Genomic DNA, 22,251 nt, shown 5'->3' with positions numbered 1-22,251 from the left:
AGGATAGAGTCCAATGGTGAGAGGTGATCCCGTAGCGAGGTACGGATCAGCAGCGAGGTTCCGGCTTCAGTTCAGCAAAGGGAAATGCCAGCAGCTCTGACTTCACAGGAGAAGGTGCGGTGAACATGTGGTTTGAACGAGCAATGATGAGCTCATAGCGGCGCTCGGCAATGATGTCATCCGGTCTTAAAGGTATATGCGTCTCTTGTGTAACAAGATGAGACGCAATTAGAAAAGGAGAAATATATGGAACAAGGTTACCAGCGGTACCAGAACATTACACACTGCCAGGTTTCCTTGCCGCAATGGCAGCGTCAGCATCCGACAGCCAATGGAAACATCAGCTGCGGTGCCATCATCTCTGGACTCCAGGACAGGTAAGTGTCCTAATATTAAATATCAATACATACTGTAGCTACTGATTTATAAGATTTGATGGGGGGGGGGGGGCATTACACAGTTTTTGTAGATTTTTGCACAATTTTGTAGGCCATGCACACCAATGTTTAACACTTACTGGGATTTATACAATGATCAGCTTTTATTCATTCATGTAAAAACTTTATCCCAACCTTTTTTGTTGTAACTGCCTAAAAAGTTTTAGCTGGAGTTTGGCTTTAATTTGTTTGCCAAGCCAATTTAAATCTGCTAGTGCATCTAACACTACCCTCTCCCTAGATTGACATTGCTGCTGTCTAAAGGTGGCTCCAATGATTCACCATCCAGAGTGGAAGTGGAGACACCCTAAGGGCTTGTTCAGACTAAATTTCTAACGCTTAACAAACACTCCTATAGCGTTAGTATGGGAGCTTTAGTATGGGCATTAGACTGGCGTTTTTCAAGCGTTAATGACGAGTTAAAAATGCTCCTGAAACGCCCTATGGGCAGTATTGAAGCGCCTGATAAGCGTTAGGGCACGTTAAAACTGCTCCACAAATCCCTATTCCTTTACTGGAAACAAACTAATCTTAACGCCCTGCAATCTCACAGCAACTGCCTGCCAGAGCGTTTGCGAAGCGTTACCATAGACTTGAATGGGAGGCGTTGAAAGGGTTCAAATCCCTCCTGACTCAACATGAGGCATCAATTTTGAAGTGACGCAATGCTAACGCTTCATGTTTTGATAGTGTGAACAGCACTGCGCGCTGTCCATTGTATCATTTTCAAATGTGACCCTGCCCCATGCTCCAGGGAGCCCGTGTGGCCCCCTTTACACCTGGATAGGAGGAGCGGCAGAGACAGCATATAGAGAAACCGATCCCCTCCATTTTCCTCCTGTAGCCGCTAAATGGCAGGGAAGGGATGGTTTCCTCTACTTGATTCTCATTTCTCTGACTCAAAGGTGCAAACATCAGAGGTCTAATTAGACCCTTGATATTTCACCAAAGCCCCGAACAGGGCTCCAAAAAAAGTGTAAAAAATAAAATTGTAAATAAATAAAAAATATAAAATGGTAAAATAATAAAAATAATACCCTACTGACACCACTACCAGGGTCGCAAAGGTAACGATCGGGCCCTGGTGTTCCGCCACCATGGGGGTTCCCGGATGGGGCTCAGGGGGGTTGTTTATGTTTTCTTTCAATGGAACCCTGAAGGTTCTAGTTACGCCTCTGCCTGCACTCCTGTCATATTTTGAGTCCCCCCCCCTCCCGAGGAGCAAAGATTATTGCTCCTCTTACATGATGAGTTCAATATTGTAATCACATAACGAGGCCACCTTCACAGATCTGCTGTCATCGTGGAATAAATAGGGGGTCACCTAGTGCGAAAATCAGTAATCAACCGAAAATAGTCAGGGACAAAGTTGATTGCTAGCTTTTGGCCTGTATCCGGTGTAAATTCCTTCTGATTCACGGAAATTAAAAAACCTGCAATCAATGAAGACAAGGCCAGAAGTAAAGATCTAAAGACTTGCTGCAGGATAGTCACCAAATATACTTGTAGCACCCTCCTAGGTAGGTGCTAGAGAGAGAGAATAGTTTTGGATCTTTTCTGCTTATCAGAGGGATTGCAGGTAAATCTATATTTTTCTCTGCCTACCAGAGGTCAGGATCTGCTAATGAGGTCTGCTCATGGTGCACAGGTGCAACTCAGTTTGTCTGAAGTGTTTCACACTGGTCCAATAGGGAGGCATATTGGACAGTCGGAGGAAACCTGACAAATGAGTGCACAGGCATTTGGTACTTCCCTGGTGATTGGCAGAGGAAAGTGCCTCGGCGCAAGCTGGGTGATTGTATAAATGCCAAGGGCTCATTTGCTGGGGGTCATTCAGCTGGAGAGTGGGTCCCAGGGGGAGGGGACATCTGCCCCTCCTCTGTAGAAGTTGCCATGTGGCCTCAGGTAGTCGACCTGAGGGCCTGAAAGTCAGAGAGGAGCTGAACCCAGAGGTCCTGTAGAGCTGACTAGAATTGAGAAACTGTAAGGATCTGATTCCGCATACATTGAGTACAGATCTGTGTGATGGGGCCTGACCTGAGGGGGGCCATCCCTTCAGCTTGAAGAATCAGTTGACAGGTGTCAGTCAAGGGGATGCTAGAGAGGGTCCTGAAGATAATGTAGTTGCATCAAGTCTGCTGCTAGAGAGAGCAAGAAGACTTAATTCCTCCATACACGTGGCAGTATGGTTAAAGCAGTGTGATTGCTTCCACAAGTAACCTGGTGAGGCCAAGTAAAAGTTGTCCTTATCAACTGTAAATAGTTCAAGTTGGAGTATCCCACTATTCCCTTCTCCTATCCAAGTTCCACAGTAAATATAAGACCAACACCCCTGGATTGTTTATTGAGTAACAAGCCACTGGGAGTAAGGATGGATGTGTAAACTGTCCCTAAGTGACTGTCTGCAGATAATCAGAGGAAGCCCAACAAGTCATCATACAGAAAGCCCTACAGGGACAGTGCTACATACTGAAACGAATAGATTAGAATGACAGCTTCATATCATAGTGTAGCACTGCCCCATAGAGGACTGCTGAGAATTACACCTTCTGGATTCCCCTGGGTTACCCTTAGCAATGGACAGCAGATAACAGCATTAAAAGTTCCTGGCTCAGTCAATAATCAATCCAGGGGATGTTGGTTTTTGTGGTTTTATTGAGAACTTGGATAGGAGAAGGTATGAGTGGGATACTCCAACTATTAACTATTCACAATCTGAGGGACAGCTCATTGAAGAATGCGGCAAGGCCGGTGCTTCTCTTTGCCACTAAATTAAGGTACTTTAATGTTCCTGTGTGAATATTCTCTTCAGGGTTCTGAAACTGTCACCCCCTTTCTCTCAATGCCTGTGTGCTGACACCCGTTCTCTGACCCTAGCTTCTGGAGTGGTCCCCTTCCTGGCAGACCCCCGGGCAAGTTCCTCTGTACTCCCGGACACTGTTTTCTAGAGTCACCGTTGCCTCCAAACTCCACTTGTCAGCATCCACTGGACCTCTGTGTTCAGCCACACCTTCAGGTTCACCAGGCCGACTGCCTGTGACCACCTTTCCCAGCTGCAGTTGGAGAGACAGCCGTACCCTCCTTCTGGGACTTGGCTTCCCGCCCAAAGACACCCTGTCACATGTGCCCTTGACTTTTATAGCCTATCCCAGAATGCAACACTGTCTGTGCCAACCCACTGGGACAGCCACAAAAGCCTGTGTGTCACTGGCTGGGTTTCCTCCACTGTCCAACAGGCCTCCCCATTGGATACAGTGGGGACACTCCCTCAGACCAGATGAATCACACATGGACACATGCAACTGGCATAACTAATGATCAGGCTCCCCTGATAAGCAGACAGAGCAAACTATACTTTACCTGCCTAGCACCTATCTAGGAGGGTGCTACAATAGCATAGCCCAAAAAACAATAATTTCAACCAATCGGGAAAGAAGGGACAATGTCATTGTATTCAGGCAAACTTACACCACTGTGCTTGACCCTGATACTTGTCCTGATCTTACTCTGCACAACCGACTTTTGTAAATACATTTGATTTGTACACGGAGTTTCACAGCTGCTATCTAGGGATTTCTAAAATGCTGTAATGAGGGATGGAGCCATAAAGCGCTTACAAACAGCCTTTATGCACATGTGCTGCAAGTTGAGATAGCTAGAGGAATGGCATAGGTCTCTTAAGTTTCTGTACACAAAAGTATTTATTACTAGATTTTGTTCTCTGCTTATAACTCTGTTTTATATTTGACAGGCTCCCTCTATTTTCGGTTACAATTTGGAATTTTTAGGATACTTTCGGGTTTTTAAGCTGTCAGACTATATTTAGAAACTACCTTGTATTTGCTACGCTCAGAGACAGATTAAGTTACAGGCCCGGTTAGTATGGATTGCTCCGCGAGCAGAATTACAGGCAGCATTTCCTGGTCACTGGCTGCTAACCTTACAGCCCACCATAAATTAACAATAGGGAAAAAGTCCCAGACATTCAATATGAGCGGTTTTATAGAGCGTAGAACATAACTTGCTTGTATATAATGAGATATGAGGCATTTTATTGCTGTATTATTTACTTTTCACAATATACTAAAAGCTTAGAACTGTTTAAAGAATATTATATGATTTGGTGACTTGGTTATGCGTTTGGGTTTTATCACTTTTTGTATCATGTTTTTACAGCATTATGCTTGCTTTACACTTTTACATTTGAACCTATATTTATTTAAGAGTGTATTCTTGTTGTATCCATTGATAAGGTAACTCCACTTTCATGGGGAAAAAAAATAGCAAATAAAGAAAAAAAAATATAGGGTATACAATTGCGACACAAATCATATTGTAATTGAACGTTATTAAAAATGGCCTTTCCTTTTCAATCTGCAGCCGCTGTAATTTTCTGAAAATGCAATGCAATATGGCCGCCTGGAGGTGTTCTGTACACAGAATGTATACTGACCACACCCCCAGAAACATCATTTCCCACTTGTTTGATTGGCTCACCAATTTTCCTAGAAGTCTGCACTAAGATACAAGTCAGATTTCTGGCATCCCCTGCAACAAAAATGTCATTTTTGGTGAGATACTCCCAATAGGAACACATCTAAAGGGATGCAGGCCCAGCAGATTCCCTCAGTAGAGCCCTGCAGCTGCCACAGCTGATAGATAATTATGAAACCACTCCCATTAGACCCACTCAGCACAGAGGAACTAACAGTGATTTCTTATGACTAACAAAAGGTAGGAATCTGCAACAAAGGTTGTTAAAACCCTTGTAATGTACAGAGATCACCCAGAGGGGAATGTTTTATTCCCAACAAAAGTTACGCTTTAACCACTTAAGCCCCGGAGGATTTTCCTGCTAAACGACCAGGGGGTATTTTGCGATTCGGCACTGCGTGACTTTAACAGACAATTGCGCGGTCGTGCGACGCTGTATCTAAACGAATTTGGCGTCCTTTTTTCCCCACAAACAGAGCTTTCTTTTGGTGGTATTTGATCACCCGTGCGATTTTTACTTTTTGCGCTATAAACAAAAAAAGAGCGTACATTTTGCAAAAATAACAATATTTTTCACATTTTTTTATATGAAATTCCCCCCCAAAAAAAATGTAAAAATCTAAATTTTTTAAAATTTTCGGCCAATTTGTTTTATGCTACCTATGTTTGGTAAAAAAAATCGCAAAAAGCGTATTTTGATTGGTTTGCGCAAAAGTTATCGCGTTTACTAACTAAGGGAAAGATTTCTGTCATTTTTGGTGTTTTTTTTTAACGTGTAATGGCGGCGATCTGCGATTTTTTTTTCGGTACTGCGACATTACGGCGGACAGATCGGACCATTGACTGACATTTTTGACACTTTTGGGGTTACCAGTGACATTTCTACAGTAATCAGTGCTATATATATGCACTGTTACTGTAAAAATACACTGGTAGTGAAGGGGTTAACCTTATTTGGGAGGGAGGGGCTGTGTGTGTCCCTAGGGGCGTGCTTTCTACTGTGATTGGCTGTGGCTTCAGCTGTAAGGACACTGATCAACGGATCTACATAGTAGATCCGTGTGATCAGTGTTTTTACAGCGAGGAGAATGACAGGTGGCTTGTTTACACAAGCTGCCTGACATTCTCCCTCTCCCCCGCCGATCGCCGAGTGACCGGCGGACATCGGGTCCGCTGGTCACACGCGGGGGGAGTCCGTGACCGCGCGGGAGCGGGAGCGCGCCTCCGCGGGTGTGCGCTCGCTCCCCGGAGCCTCACAGGCGAGCGACGTAGACCTACGTCACTCTGCCTGTGAGGGGCTGACTGCCGCAGTAAATATACTGTGAGCAGTCGGCAAGCGGTTAAAGTAGAACTATACACAAAGCATATTTTTTTTTAAATTTGGATAGAGTAAGGGAGGGTTCTAACCCCCATCAGATTTTTTTTATTTTCCTGTGTCCCATTGGGGAGATTTAACTTCACTTCCTGTCCTATAGCTAAAACAGGAAGTGAGAGTAAATCCTCAGAAATGAAGGGAATTCCTTGGGGCCCTTCAGGTCATCAGAATTAGTGTCTCCATTGGAAGATTTCCCCTCTATTGCTTTTCTCTGGATAACCCAAAATGTGGAATTTTCTTTTACTTTAACTTTCAATGATAATGGTAAACAAGGCAAATAGAAATGACGAGTCTCCCTAATGGGGGAACAGACAGCAATAAAAACCTACTAGGTGTTCTAATCCCTTTCCAGTCTATCCAAAACTAAACAAAAAAAAAAAAAAAAATGCCTTTAGTTATACTTTCTGTCTGCAAAGCCAAAACTTTTTCTTCGGTTTTTATTGCTGTGTCCTGCTGAGGAGATTTTACTTCCCGTCTCAGAAACATACCAGGAAGTAGTAGAAAGTCTCCCAAAAATTGAGTGGTTTTCTTAAAGGATCTGCTGATCACTGGTTCAATGCGATGTCCGCCGGGAATCACCGATCGTTCTCAGGAGAGGCAGAACTGTGGTCTGCCAATTTAAACAAGGCAGACTGCCGTTCTGTGGGAGGGGAAGATGGCCACTCGCGATCTCCCGCAGGAGAGGGAGAAAGACAGACGGCTGATGTAAACACAGCCGTCTGTCCTTCTCACTGCAGTAATCACAGAGGCTATGCGATCCTGCTATGTAGGATCGTATGTCTCTGTGATTACATCACAAGCCACGCCCCTCCACAGTTAGAATCACGCCCCTAGGGACATACTTAACCCCTTGATCACCAGTAAATTTAACCCCTTCCCTGCCAGTGTCATTTTTTCAGTAACAGTGCATATTTATAGCACTGATTACTGTAGTAATGTCACTGGTACCCCCAAAAGTGTCAAAAATGTCAGTCAGGGGTCCAATCTGTCCGCCGCAATGTCGCAGTCCCACAAAAAAAAAATCGCAGATCGCCGCCATTACTAGTTAAAAAAAAAACAATAAAAATGACATAAATTTCCCGTAGTTAGTAGCTGCGATAACTTTTGCACAAACCAATCAAAATACGCTTATTGCTACTTTTTTTTACCAAACATATGTAGCAGAAAACAAATTGGCCTAAAATGTTAAAAAAATGTTGATTTTTACATTTTTTGGGGGGAATTTCATATAAAAAAATGTGAGAAATATTGTTATTTTTTTCAAAATTGTCGCTCTTTTTTTGTTTATAGCACAAAAAGTACAAATCGCACAGGTGATCAAATACCACCTAAAGAAAGCTCTATTTGTGGGGGAAAAAAAAGAAAATAATTAATTTGGGTGCAGCGCTGCACAACCGCGCAATTGTCCGTTAAAGTAACGCAGTGCCGAATCTCAAAATATGGCCTGGTCAGGAATGGGGTAAAATCTTCCGGTCTTAAAGCGGTTAAAAAATACGCTCATTGAGGATTTTTTTGTCAAAGACATGTAGCTAAATACATTTTGTCCTAAATATATGACAAAAATTGAATATATTGGATATTTTTTAACTGTCAAAGTAGAAAAATATTGTTATTTTTTCAAAATTGTCGCTCTTTTTTTATTAATATCACAAAAAATGAAAAGCGCAGAGGTGATCAAATACCACCAAAAGAAAGATCTGTTTGTGGGAAAAAAAGGACATAAATTTAGTTTGGGTACAGCGTTGCATGACCGCGCATTTGTCAGTTAAAGTCGCACAGTGCCAAGTTGCAAAAAGTGGCCTGGACGGAAAGCAGGAAAATCCTCCGGTCCTAAAGTGGTTAAAACAAATTGGACCAAGTGGCCCCAAAATCTGCCCGAACCCCCTGTTTAACAATTATATTTTGATTCTGAGAAAAAAAATCTGTGGCTTTCACAACTACTAGGGACCGCGTGCATTAGTTCTGAACTCTGTTCATCTTTAAATAAAAAAAATACTATGTGGATTTCTTATATACTGTGTATTACATTCAGTGCCGGGACAAGGTCATCTAGAGCCCAGAACAAAGATGCCAAATTGTGCCCCCCCCCCAGAATTGTATGAGCGCTGTGTGTAAGCGAAAATCTCCCCCCCCCCCAAAGAAAAATTGAGCACTATTCAGCATGCTCGCCCCTAAGCAAAAATCCCCCCTCTTCCCAGTACAAAGCTGCCCCCCTGCTGAAATCACCCCTCTCAGCATAAATCCTCTACCCCCTTAAATTTCCCCTCCAAGCAAACACCCCCCCCCCCCCAGAATTGTATGAGCGCTGTGTGTAAGCGAAAATCTCCCCCCCCCCAAAGAAAAATTGAGCACTATTCTGCATGCTCGCCCCTAAGCAAAAATCCCCCCCCCCTCAAAGAAAAAGTGAGCACTATTCTGCATGCTCGCCCCTAAGCAAAAATCCCCCCTCTTCCCAGTGCAAAGCTGCCCCCCTGCTGAAATCACCCCTCTCAGCATAAATCCTCTACCCCCTTAAATTTCCCCTCCAAGCAAACCCCCCCCCCCCCTTCCAGCATAAATTCCCCTCCTCCAATCCCCCAGCCTAGAAATATTCCCCTCCCCTACAAATTTCCCCTCCTAGCACAAATACCCCCCAACCAACTCTACTAGCACAACCCCCCCCCCCCCAAAGAAATATATTTTCCTTGTTTTTTTTTTAACTTTTATAGTACAAATCCCCCCTCCTAGCACAAACCCTCCCCCTCCCAACACAAATCCTCACTTCTAGCACGCCTCCACAAATTTGCTTTCCTAGAACAATGCTTACCTCCTGCTGCCCCCAAAATTCCTCCGATGATACCACAGTGCCCAGGGCAGCCGTCCCTCCTGCCCACCCCTTGTCCCGGCCCTGATTACATTAGTGAAAATGCAGTAGGAGGAGGGAGCCTCCATGTTAAAGTCAAAAACTCTATCAAGGAAATTTCCCCAAGAGATACTATTGAATTAATCAATGCATTGTCTTTCTTCCAGCAGCAGTACAGTTCCTTCCATGGAGATAAGCTGGACATTGCACAGTTTGGAAACTGGAAAGGAAGTCCTACAATAAATGCCGCCACTAACCAAGAACCGGGCAACCACACGGAAAACAGTGAACTTTTATACCCCGCCCCCTACAGCATACCATTCCCTTACCACTACGGGCACTTTCCAATGGACTCCCACGTGTTAAGTGGCAAAAAACAAGTGATGCCTTCTAGGTTTGGACAGAGCCAAGGGTCGCCATGTGAGGTGGCAAGATTTTTCTTTGGCGCGATACAAACTGGGGGAGAGTGTCACTGGCATTACTCCAACCCCTTAGTGCCAAATTCCCCACCAAAAAATGTTCATGATCAGCCTGCCAGTCAGACGTGTCACAACCTCTCTCAGAATTATGATGGTAAGTTATTTTCTACATTCATATTCCACATATCCATTCTAAATACAATAAATACATAGTGTGTTCATTGATGAGGTCCACACTTTACTTCTAATCATTGATGGAACTCTTATGGGTAAGGGTTAGAGCCAGACGAAAGGTATTGCCTATATTTTCCCTTTCCTATACTATCCATGGCTAACATGGTGCAATAATTTACATTTAAAGAGCATAAAAGATTGGGAACGGCAAAGTGAGCCCAAGGTTGGCCATACATGTGTCGAATTTCGAAAGAACATTCCTTCCGCAAATCAGAAATGTCATGCGTTTTGTGATTCGATGGTCCCACCATTGATTTAAAAATGTCACCAACCAAGCCTTCAATTTCACCTTATATTGCTACAGAAAATAATTTCTGAATCTACTTTTCTTTCCGAGAATTTTCTTTTCTTGCAATCATGCACATTTCTTTTTTATTATATTTCTCGCACGATTCTCCCATCATTGATTAGGAAATTGTTCGTTTTTCAAAAAATTTCCAACACGCCCGATCACTCAAATTCGATGACCACATGAAAAGCTACGGCCCACTAATGGTCCAAGATTCGAACGAAAATTCTTAGATAAGATTTTCAAAAGACAATTCTTTTGAAATTCGACCCATGTATGGCCAGCCTTACTTTTGCACCTCCATTAATGACTGTGGACCCCCAAACTGTTATTTAAAGTGGAGTTCCACCCATTTTAGTGACTTTAGATGTATGTAATCCCCTTTAAAACGACTTTTACCAATGGAAAGTTTTTTTGTTTTTTTTAGTTGCTAGTAAATACCTTATTTTCTGCTTTATTTATCCTCTTCTCACTTCCGGGTCCGGTCGGCGATTACGTCATTCGGCGATTCACAGTGTGTGCTGGGATGTATTTCAGAGCATGAAATCTTGCATTATTACACAGGAGATGAGCTGCACTGCGTGCTCTGCCCCGCCTCCTCTCAGTGAGCTGTACTGTATGTATTGAGGCCGTGCTCCGCCCCGCCTCCGCCCCGCCTCCTCTCAGTGAGTGAGGACTGAAAGCATTATATCCTCACTGAGCTCACTGAGAGGAGGCGGGCGGAGGCGGGCGGAGGCGGGGCGGAGCACGGCCTCAATACATACAGTACAGCTCACTGAGAGGAGGTGGGGCGGAGGCGGGGCAGAGCACGCAGTGCAGCTCATCTCCTGTGTAATAATGCAAGATTTCATGCCCTGAGATACATCCCAGCACACACTGCGAATCGCCGAATGACGTAATCGCCGACCGGACACGGAAGCGAGAAGAGGATAAATAAAGCAGAAAATAAGGTATTTACTAGCAACTTAAAAAAACAAAAAAACTTTCCATTGGTAAAAGTCGTTTTAAAGGGGATTACATACATCTATGTAATCCAATTTATTAAAAATGGGTGGAACTCCACTTTAATTGTCAGTTCACAGAAACAGTGTACAGAGCCCATCCGAGCAGCTACACTATATAACCAAAAGTATTGGGACACCTGCCTTTACACACACATGAACTTTAATGGCATCCCAGTCTTAGTCCATAGGGTTCAATTTTGAGTTGGCCCAACCTTTGCAGCTATAACAGCTTCAACTCTTCTGGGAAGGCTGTCCACAAGGATTAGGAGCGTGTCTATGGAAATATTTGACCATTCTTCCAGAGGGACATTTATAAGGTCTGGCACTGATGTGGACGAGAAGACCTGGCTCGCAGTCTCCACGCTAATTCATCCCAAAGGTGTTCTATCAGGTTGAGGTCAGGCCAGTCAAATTCCTCCACCCCACACTCGCTCATCCATGTCTTTATGGACCTTGCTTTGTGCACTGGTGTGCAGTCATGTTGGAACAGGAAGGCGCCATCCCCAAACAAAGTTGGAAGGATGAAATTGTCCAAAATGTCTTGATATGCTGACGCCTCAAGAGTTCCCTTTACTGGAACTAAGGGGCCAAGCCCAACCCCTTAGAAAAGAAAACACACATAATGTTCCCCCATCCCCCAAATGATTTGGACCAGTGCACAAAGCAAGGTCCATAAAGACATGGATGAGCGAGTTTGGGGTGGAGGAACTTGACTGGCTTGACCTCAACCCCACAGAACACCTTTGGGATGAATTAGAACGGAGACTGCAAACCAAGCCTTCTCGTCCACATCAGTGCCTGACCCCACAAATGCACTTCTGGAAGAAGGGTCAAACATTCCCATAGACACAACCCTAAACCTTGTGGACAGCCTTCCTAGAAGAGTTGAAGCTGTTATAGCTGCAAAGGGTGGGCCAACTCAAAATTGAACCCTACAGACTAAGACTGGGATACAATTAAAGTTCATGTGCGTGTAAAGGCAGGCGTCCCGATTCTTTTGACAATATAATGTGCCACGTGATCACTGTCATGACCAATCACAGAGATCACGAATGTAAACAAGAAAAAAATAAGATCACCCTGGGAGGATGACTGTTTCTTTCTAAAGTTTTTGGTCTTTTTCTTTTATGTAATAAAAATGGTTATTAAATATCATAAAAAGAAATCACTATATTTAAAAAAAAATGGTATAAAATAAATTTGGGTAGTGTTGCATGGCATGAGTAATTGTCGGTCAAACTATCACAGCACTGAAACTGAAAAATGGCCTGGAAATGAAGGGGTATAAGGCTAGGTTCACACTAGTGCAGTGCGATTTTTATCTGAATCTCATGCGATTTCGTAGTGTAGCTTCAGTGCAACTATGCATGTTTTTTTATACGTTTTTAATGTGTGTTTTACTACTGTGACTCATTCCTGCTGCCAGCCAGTCCATACTTTGTAGAACCACCTTTCACCGCAATTACAGCTGCAAGTCTTTTTGGGATGTCTCTACCAGCTTTGCACATCTAGAGAGGGACATTTTTGCCCATTCTTCTTTGCAAAATAGCTCAAGCTCTGTCAGATTGGATGGAGAGCGTCTGTGAACAGCAATTTTCACGTCTTGCCACAGATTCTCAATTGGATTTAGGTCTGGACTTTGACTGGTCCATTCTAACACATTAATACGCTTTCATCTAAACCATTCCATTATAGCTCTGGCTGTATGTTTATGGTCGTTGTCCTGCTGGAAGGTGAACCTCTGCCCCAGTCTCAAGTCTTTTGCAGACTTTAACAGGTTTTCATATAAGATTGCCCTGTATTTGGCTCCATTCATCTTCCCATCAACTCTGACCAGCTTCCCTGCTGGAGAAAAGTATCTCCACAGCATGATGCTGCCACCACCATGTTTCACAGTAGGGATGGTGTGTTCAGGGTGATGTGCAGTGTTAGTTTTCCGTCACACATAGCGTTTTGCTTTTAGGCCAAAAAGTTAAATTTTTGATTCATCTGACCAGAGCACCTTCTTCCACACGTTTGCTGTGTCCCCCACATGGCTTCTCGCAAACTGCAAACTGGACTTCTTATGGCTTTCTTTTAACAATTACTTTTTCTTGCCACTCTTCCATAAAGGCCAGATTTGTGGAGTGCACGACTAAAGGTTGTCCTGTGGTTAGATTCTTGGCCCACATGCCATGAGCCGCTGAGAGCCTGAGCCTGCCACTCCTGCCCTCCTCCACAGTTCAGCACTCCAATGAGTGTGGAGGGGGAAGAGAGCAGTGCCTGACAGTTACCAGCTCTCTGCTCAGGGAACTGAGCGCTCAGCAGTGTTTGATCGCTCGGTTCTCAGTGTCAGAGCTAGCGGGGACCGATGCTGCCTCCACCCAGGTAAGTATGATTCTTAACACAAAATAAAAAAAAGAAAACATAGTTATCTTTTAAATGTTTGCTTTTGTGGTTATAACCGCATCCATGCAGCACGAACTGGTTTCAAATTTTGATTTCCATAATAAAGGGCGGATTTAGTGGGGAGCAGACAGGTTTAGAGTGGGATCTTGGTGTGGAGCGGAGGGAGGTTGTTAGGGGTAAGGTGCAGATAACAAAGAGACCCCCCGATTCCACCTCTGCAAACACCCAACACTTTATTCTAAATGTCAATCCCCTCTGCACGTCAAATAATATCTTCATGTTAATCTTTCATGTAATTGTTCCACATCAACAAATTTGCAGAATTGTTGTTATTCTGATTACTCACTGTCATATTTCAGTGGTGGAAACTGTCAGATTCCTGGACACGATTCATTACCCAGCAAAGCAGTGGTTTTGTGACTCGTAGGTTAATATTTGATCAGTGTTACCTCTCAGCTTCCTCCAAACAAACGCAGCAGATAAAGCATCCTCCAGCTAATTTTATAAATGGAAAACTGCTGGGCATCCATCAAACTCTCACGGTGCTGTGACTTGACCAAACACTCCATGATGTAATTATTGATGTGGGGGTGTAAATCAGAGCGTGAGTAATGTAATGCGAAGCAGACCTGTATGATGATGGGGTTATCACAGATTGCTGTATCATGACAGCCTAGAAAACTGCTACAGTGTAAAACTTAAACAAACAGACAAGTGCTGAATGTAATGTTCCAATTAGTCCTGGATTTGCAAGAAGGTCCCCATAGGCCACTGCTGAGTGTGGCAAAGATTTAGAGGGAACATCAGGCTTTTTCCTTGTTTTCTATTTTTTTTAAAGCATGTTTAAAGAGGAAGTAAACTTTTAACTTTTTTTTCCCCCCTGCAAAGAAAATGCATAATGTGCTAGTTTGCGTCGCATACTAGCACAATATGTGACACTTACCTGCAACGAAGCCCGCGTTGTCCCTGCTGCCGGCCACATCCATCTTCACCCGTCTTCCTTCCAGGTCTGCGGACCTCCAGCTGTATTGCTGGCTTAAGCGGCGTGACGTCACTCCCACGCATGCGCGCAGGAGCCGCCAGTCACGGCACAGGGCTCTGAAGAAACAGCACGGGCGGCCGTTTCTTCAAAGCGCATGTGCCGATGAGGTCATCGCGTTGTCCCTGCTGCCGGCCACATCCATCTTCACCTGTCTTCCTTCCGGGTCTGCGGACTCCGGCTGTATTACTGTCCGGAGCCACATGACGTCGCTCCCGCGCATGTACGCGGGAGCCACCAGTCACGGCACAGGGCTCTGAAGAAACAGCACTGGTGGCTGTTTCTTCAAAGCGCATGTGCCGATGAGGTCATCGCGTTGTCCCTGCTGCCGGCCACATCCATCTTCACCCATCTTCCTTTCCGGGTCTGCGGACTCCAGCTGTATTACTGGCCATGGCGGCATGACGTCACTCCCACGCATGCGCGTGGGAGCCAACAGTCACGGCACAGGGCTCTGAAGAAACAGCACTGGTGGCCGTTTCTTCAAAGCGCATGTGCCGATGAGGTCATCGCGTTGTCCCTGCTGCCGGACGCATCCATCTTCACCCGTCTTCCTTCCAGGTCTGTTGACTCCAGCTGTATTATTGGCCGGAGCGGCAAGACGTCGCTCCCACGCATGCGTATGGGAGCCACCAGTCACGGCACCGGGCTCTGAAGAAACAGCACGGCGGCCGTTTCTTCAAAGCGCATGCGCCGATGAGGTCATCGCGTTGTCCCTGCTGCCGGCCACATCCATCTTCACCTGTCTTCCTTCCGGGTCTGTATTACTGTCTGGAGCCGCATGATGTCGCTCCCGCGCATGTACGCGGGAGCCACCAGTCACGGCACAGGGCTCTGAAGAAACAGCATGGACGCCCGTTTTTTCAAAGCGCATGCGCCTATGACGTCATCCGCTGCATGCACTGTAAATATCTCCTAAACGGTGCAAGTTGAGGAGATATATACAGTACCTATAGGTAAGCCTTAATATAGGCTTACCTATAGGTAAAAGTCATTATAGTGGGTTTACAACCACTTTAAACTCAAGAACATAAAGGAAATATATTTTGCAGAAACCAGTCTTTAAATGTGGTGGCTGTAGAAGTTTCCTTTGAAGGCCACTTTCAGTGGGGAATCTGTCCGCTGATCCCTGCATAGCAGGCGAGTGGCTTGTCTGTGCCCACTCTGTTTATGCAGATTGGACACAGACACAGCCTGCTGTCCTCTATCGGTGGTCAGATATAAATGGACCACCTGTATGTTTACACCCAACAGCCATTCGATCCGATCTTATAGACGGATGTGGAACGGATCCCTATCCATCTGTTTTAAGCAGATAGGATCGGATGTCAGCGGGAAACAACAGACACATGTCCGTTGACACCTGTCATTTCATAGAGGACAATGTATGATCCAATCGGGTCCACCTAAAAAATGAACCGGCTTACCCGATTGTTCTGTCCTTGTGAAAGGGGCCTTAGGTCTTTTTTTGTTATTTTGCCTTATTTTCACCTGTTTTGTAATAAGGGAGTGCAACTGCACTTAAATCTATTCCTGCTTAGACATTGGTGTAGTGACCTTAAATGAACAGCAAAGTGACACTGGGCCCCCAGGGTGGCTAGAAAATCCACTGGGCGACCCATCCTGGTTTATACCTGCTAACAGTACTCTGTACACCTGCTTCAGAACTTACACCAACAGACCCCCCTCTACCCCTATGAGCATACATTTTGTTTCCTTTTATAGAGGGTAAAGTGGGAGTAAACTCTTATGGTTGATATTTACCTATAGGTAAGCCTATAATAAGGCTTACCTATAGGTACAGTTAAAGCGGTTGTAAACCCTAAAAAAAAAAAAAAAAAAAACCTGCAAGACAAAGGCATAATGAGCTAGTATGCATCGCATACTAGCCCATTATGTGTAACTTACCTTAGAACGAAGCCCCGACACGGACCCCCGGACATCGCTGCGGGCGCTGCCATGATCCCTCGCCGTCTCTTCTGGGTTCGGCGGTGATTGGCTGAAAGAGACGGCTCCGGCGCGATGATTGGCCGGAGCTGCGATGATGTCACTCCCGCGCATGCGCGCAGGAGTGATTTTCCAGCAAGCTCCCGGCAAACAAAATTGAAGGTCCCCCCGGACCTTCAGAGCGCATGCGCTGCTCGCGCGAGCGGCTATATGCACTGCAAATATCTCCTAAACCATGCCGGTTTAGGAGATATTATTTGTACCTACAGGTAAGCCTTATTATAGGCTTACCTGTAGGTAAAAGTGTCAAAAAGCGGGATACTACCGCTTCAATATCTCCTAAACGTGCACCATATAGGAGATATTTACTTGTGAATGAGCCGGTGAGGTCACCGGCGCATGCATTCTGAAGGAACCACATGCCCGTGTCATTTCTTCAGAGTCCTGTGCCGTGAATAGCGCACCCATGTGCAGGATTGACATCATCGCGGCATGGCAAGTTTCACATAATGTGCTAGTATGGTATGCATACTAGCACATTATAACTTTACCTTGCAGTTTAAAAAAAAAGCATGGCGGTTTACTACCGCTTTAAAAGAAGGAGGGAACCACACGAAGAATGCCTTTTCAGCTATTTACTGACTTAATAAAAGCCATCCCTTGAAGGTGGTGGTACAAATCTTGAAGTTACAAACAGTTCAGCTTAGTTTAGGGATGTGTGGAAAGAGAGGGGAGACCCTTTTCCTACAGGAGGGGTGTCCCAGAGTCAAGCAAACCATAACGGGGGTTTGAGTAGTCCCAAAAATGCATAAACGCCTTACACTACTCCAGACTTCCCCCTGAAGGGAAGCCAATTGAATAAGGCCCAACTGACTACATGCTGGTCCAGCCTGGTCCACCAGCAGAGAAAAGTAGGAAAGACTCTCTCAGTGATAGGCTCTCTCTGGGCTTCCAACCAACATTTTATATTTGCCCAACTTTCAATGGTGCTCCTTTACTGACAGGAGCAGGCTGGCATTTAACCCCAAAGCCTCCCAAGCTTTCCATGGCTCACAGCTGTTGGGACATCTAATGGCCTAAGTGCAAGTTACAACGGCCACCTATCACCCTACTCTAAACATCTTTTGATCCTGACAGTAACACACTTCCTGTATTGGTTGCCAATGCTCAGTCACTATGCTGTATCCAGAGATGTATAGTAACTAAGTAGAACTACTTCACTACTGTACTTAAGTACCGAAAGGCGGTATCTGTACTTTCCTAGAGTAGAATTTTTTTCTCCTACTTCCACTTTTACTTCACTACATTTTTTAGATGATTTCAATACTTCTACTCCGATATTTTTTTTTTTGTGCTGCATAGTTACTCGTTACAATTATAAAAATTACCACTGCCAGAACAGTAGATGGAAGGTTTCATGAAGCTCAAACAAATGTGTATAATGTCATTTGTAAATCAGCGTATACGAAAATAAATGCTTCTGTATGTATAAATAAAAGCTGCTATACCAAATCTTTCCACTAAAAAGAAAATATGAAACAAACAAATAGTGATTGTCCTTTAGGTTAATCATTTGAAATAATAAAAAATAATATGATGTTCAAACTTTTGACTTCTTTCTTTAATAACTACATAACACAGTAATTGTACTTTTACTTACAGTACTTGAGTAGCAATTTTTTTTAAAAACTACTGGTACTTTTACTTTCAGTACTTGAGTAGCAACATTTAAAAAAAACTACTTGCAATACTTAAGTACAAAAAATGTTGAATACTTTAGTACTTCTACTCAAGTCACTTTTTGATAGAGCACTTCCCCTTCTACTCAAGTCACTTTTTGATCGAGCACTTGTACTTTTACTCAAGTATGGGTTTCGAGTACTTTATACAACTCTGGCTGTATCCATGGAAGAGCAGAGTTTTAACACTAGGATAGGAATACAGAATATCTGTTCTTATTTCCTCAACATAGAGTAAGATGTTCTGTAACACAAACATAGCCAAGAACAATAAAACTCATAAGAGTAAGCACATGTAGTGAACACAGAGTTATCAGCTCACAAGATTTCTGTCAGGATCAATAGGTATTTTTTATACTTTTCAAATAGATATAGCAAAACGCTTTTGATGGTATCGTTAACAGATTAAAAGGAAGAACAGAAAATAAGTTCCTTGATAGTGTTTTCATGCACTTTACATTTTAATATTTTTAATATTTTGATATTTTTTAAATTAAGCATGTTTTGTTAACTTACTTAACTAATAAAATGTTTTTGTCTAAACCCTAGCAACAGCCAAGCGGTACAGCTCCGGGGAAAGCTCATCTGATGGATTCACAGGCTGTTCATCATCCTCATCCTCAAGAGCCAACCTCCGTTATAAAGATGAGCTCTACTGCTCTACAAATATGAAGACCAGCAAGCTGGAGAACAGAGGCACCACCACCTATCACACAGTGAAGGAGGAAAACAAGTTGGACTTTAGTAGGTACCAGCAGGAAAAAACCATTGTCAGCGAAAAGCACTTTTCAAACTCATTGAACAATTCTCTGCTGCCAAAATCCGAATGCCTTCACGCAAAGACTGTAGGACAATTGAGCCACCTGCTCCCTAGGCCGGTGGTCTATGAGCAGACGAGAAGGGTCTGTATGAAGGAGCCTAGATATGGGCCTGTCGGTCTGCATCAGACCGGCTATCATGAACTGGAAAATGACAGAACAACGCAAAAGTATCCCCACCACAACTCCGAACACGAGCACTTCAAATCCCGTAGCCAAGTCCCTTACGTACCTCTTAATTACCACCATGTGTTATCCAAACATGGAACTTGTCAGGCTTCATCGTGCACAGAGCCTGAACACAGCACAGAAAACTATGGCTATTCCTCAGAGGAAATTAACTCGTTTATTTACAAAAACCAAAGTCCTTCGTCCATGTCTTCTCCAGAAACCCACCGTGAAACTGCACTTCCCCACTATATTGGGACTTCTGTCATTATAACCAATGGAAGGTGACAGCGGTCCCTAGGGTTTTTTTTTTTATTATTCGTTGATTGGAATGGGAAAAAAAATGGAAAAACAATCTAACTGGAATTATTTACTCGGAAGCATGAGTGAGACCAGTGACCAATCCTTACTAAGCGTAGCCGAAGGTCGTCAAAGGACAGACGTGCATGTTTTCTTGCCAAGCCATGTGTAATAGAACCTGAAAGGTCAGGAATACACAACTAGCCTGAGAGCGGCATTGTTACAGATTAATCTCTGGTGTAGGCCATGCCATTTAAGAAGTCATGTGCCAGATCATATTTTCCCCTACTCCACTGCTGGATGAATAGAAAGGCCACATTCTAAGATGTACACCTTCATACTTCATTACATAGAGGAAAAGTTTCCTCTCTCTCCTCAAACAACCCATATTATTTAATCCCCTATTACCCCAGAGAAAATTTCATTTTCAAAGAGTAAATCCAGACAAACGTGAAAAGCTAAAATTAGGCTACCCACAGACCTAATATAACAGACTTAAAGGAGAAGAAGCAGTATATTTTAGGTTATTACAATAAAATCAGCCTGGAGGTAACTTTTAACATGACTCACATTTTTGCCCCTTGCTCTTCCTAAAATTTTCCATTTCTGTATTTCTTAAACAGATATACGTAAAGGCAGAATAAGCAGTGAAGTTATATGTTGTATTTTATTATGTATCACTCAAGAGCAGTCTGAAGCCATCCCAGAGGCCTGCCTAAAGCCCCGTACACACGCACAGATTGTTGGCCGTAAATTGTTGGCCAACGTCCGATCTGCCGATTGTAGGCTTGTTAGTATGATGCTTCCGACAACCAACTGCAAATTTTCGGCCGAAAAAAATCTGGTGTGCATGCTATAAAAATTTTTTTGGCCAACAAAGAACGGCCAGTACAGATTTCGGCAGACAAAAATCAGATGAGCAAGACTGGGCATGCTCAGAGAAGAAAAAACACACGGAAAGTCAACCATCACATGACATCACTTCTGAAGTTGGTTTTTGATGGCCAACAAAAGTCCAGTGCAAGTCTAGAGCACATTTCAACCAACAAACAACACTGAACAAAAGCCGGCCGATCGGTTGGCCAACAATCTGTGCGTGTGTACGGGGCTTAAATCCTCATAAAGCAGAAGAGCATGCCCACACCTGCATAATGCGGTACCCGCTGACCAACATGTAACCATAGGCCTGGACATGGCCAATTATAGGGCCTATGCAAATATTTATTTTGAAAACGTCTGCAAATGCATTTGTGTTTTGCTAGCTTCGGGTTGTGCTAGCAGATATTAAAATTAAAGGTATAAGCTAATGCGGCTATTCTTTTTTTTCTGGTTTAGTTTCAATTTAAAAGAACCCTGACATAAGATCATATATATTTCAGCCTCAAAGATATAAATAAAAAAGAAAGCTTTTACTTATTTGTGGAAATATATTTCTTATACACTATATTGTCAAAAGTATTGGGACGCCTGCCTTTACATGAACTTTAATGGCATCCCAGTCTTAAGCTGGATACACACTATCCAACTTTTGTGGTTAGATTTCCTTCAGATTTACCTTTTCTATGTAGTGCAAGGGCCTGCCAGATTGCATACAAATTAAAAGTGTTTAGGTTTGACCTCATATTATCTGGTTTTGGTAAGTCTAAAGTCTTCAGAAAATCTTATAGTGTGTATGGCCCTTTAGTCCATAGGGTTCAATATTGAGTTGGCCCACCCTTTGCAGCTATAACAGCTTCAACTCTTCTGGGAAGGCTGTCCACAAGGTTTAGGAGTGCATCTATGGGAATGTTTGACCATTCTTCCAGAAGCGCATTTGTGAGGTCAGGTACTGATGTTAGAGAGAAGGCTTGGCTCACAGTCTCCACTCTAATTCATCCCAAAGGTCTTCTATCGGATTGAGGTCAGGACTCTATGCAGGTCAGTCAAGTTCCTCCACTCCAAAATTGCTCATCCATGTCTTTATGGACCTTGCTTTGTGCACTGGTCCAAATCATTTGGTGGAGGGGGGATTATGGTGTGAGTTGTTTTTTAGGGGTTGGGCTTGACGTCAGCATACCAAGACATTTTGGACAATTTCATGCTCCCAACTTTTAGGGAACAGTTTGGGGATTGCCCCTTCCTGTTCCAACATGACTGCGCACCAGTGCTCAAAGTAAGGTCTATAAAGACATGGATGAATGAATTTGGGGTGGAGGAACTTGACTTGCCTACACATAGTCCTGACCTCAACCCGATAGAACCCCTTCAGGATGAATTAGAATTGAGACTACGAGCCAGGCCTTCTCGTCCACATTAGTGCCTGACCTCACAAATGCGCTTCTGGAAGAATGGTCAAACATTCCTGTAGACACACTCCTAAACCTTGTGGACAGCCTTTCCAGAAGAGTTGAAGCTGTTATAGCTGTAAAGGGTGGGCCAAGGGCCAACTCAATATTGATTCCTACGGACTAGGACTGGGATTCCATTACAGTTCATGTGCGTGTAAAGGCAGGTGTCCCAATACTTTTGACAATATAGTGTAAGTCCTTCTGTCTGAAACCGCAGTGGTGCAAGAACTGTCACGTGCCAGAGAAACATAAAGTAGCCTTAAATTTTAGACAAGAGGCCACTGATGAAGTGTCTGTACATGAAACAGGTCGGGTTGTTGTAACCAGCACATAGCTTGCTTGTCAATTTTACTATTAAAAGTCTCATTGTATATTTCAGTGATCCTAGTGATCTTGGCATCCTTGCAAAAGCATTGATCCTAATGGCAGTT

At 43.8% G+C, this 22,251-nt stretch overlaps 1 protein-coding gene across 4 annotated transcripts in view; it reads left to right on the top strand.

The window, feature by feature from the left end:
* Positions 1-20,205, top strand: part of SIM2 (SIM bHLH transcription factor 2) — a 200,431-nt gene extending 180,226 nt beyond the window's left edge. For 2 of the 4 annotated variants that reach the window (XM_082246947.1, XM_082246944.1), the window contains 2 exons: positions 9,316-9,721; positions 18,757-20,205. In XM_082246947.1, the coding sequence (XP_082103073.1) occupies positions 9,316-9,721; positions 18,757-19,481 (1,131 nt within the window). In that variant the 3' untranslated portion in view covers positions 19,482-20,205. The remainder of the gene's footprint in view (positions 1-9,315; positions 9,722-18,756) is intronic. The other 2 variants (XM_082246946.1, XM_082246945.1) reach the window with 2 other exon arrangements.
* The last annotated feature ends 2,046 nt before the right edge of the window (positions 20,206-22,251 follow it).

The sequence above is a fragment of the Pelophylax lessonae genome (genome assembly GCF_965119305.1).
Source record: "Pelophylax lessonae genome assembly, chromosome: 2".
In the NCBI taxonomy this organism is placed as follows: domain Eukaryota; kingdom Metazoa; phylum Chordata; class Amphibia; order Anura; family Ranidae; genus Pelophylax; species Pelophylax lessonae.
The sequence above is the reverse complement of the archived record's forward strand: the minus strand, read 5'-3'. Positions and strand labels throughout refer to the sequence as shown.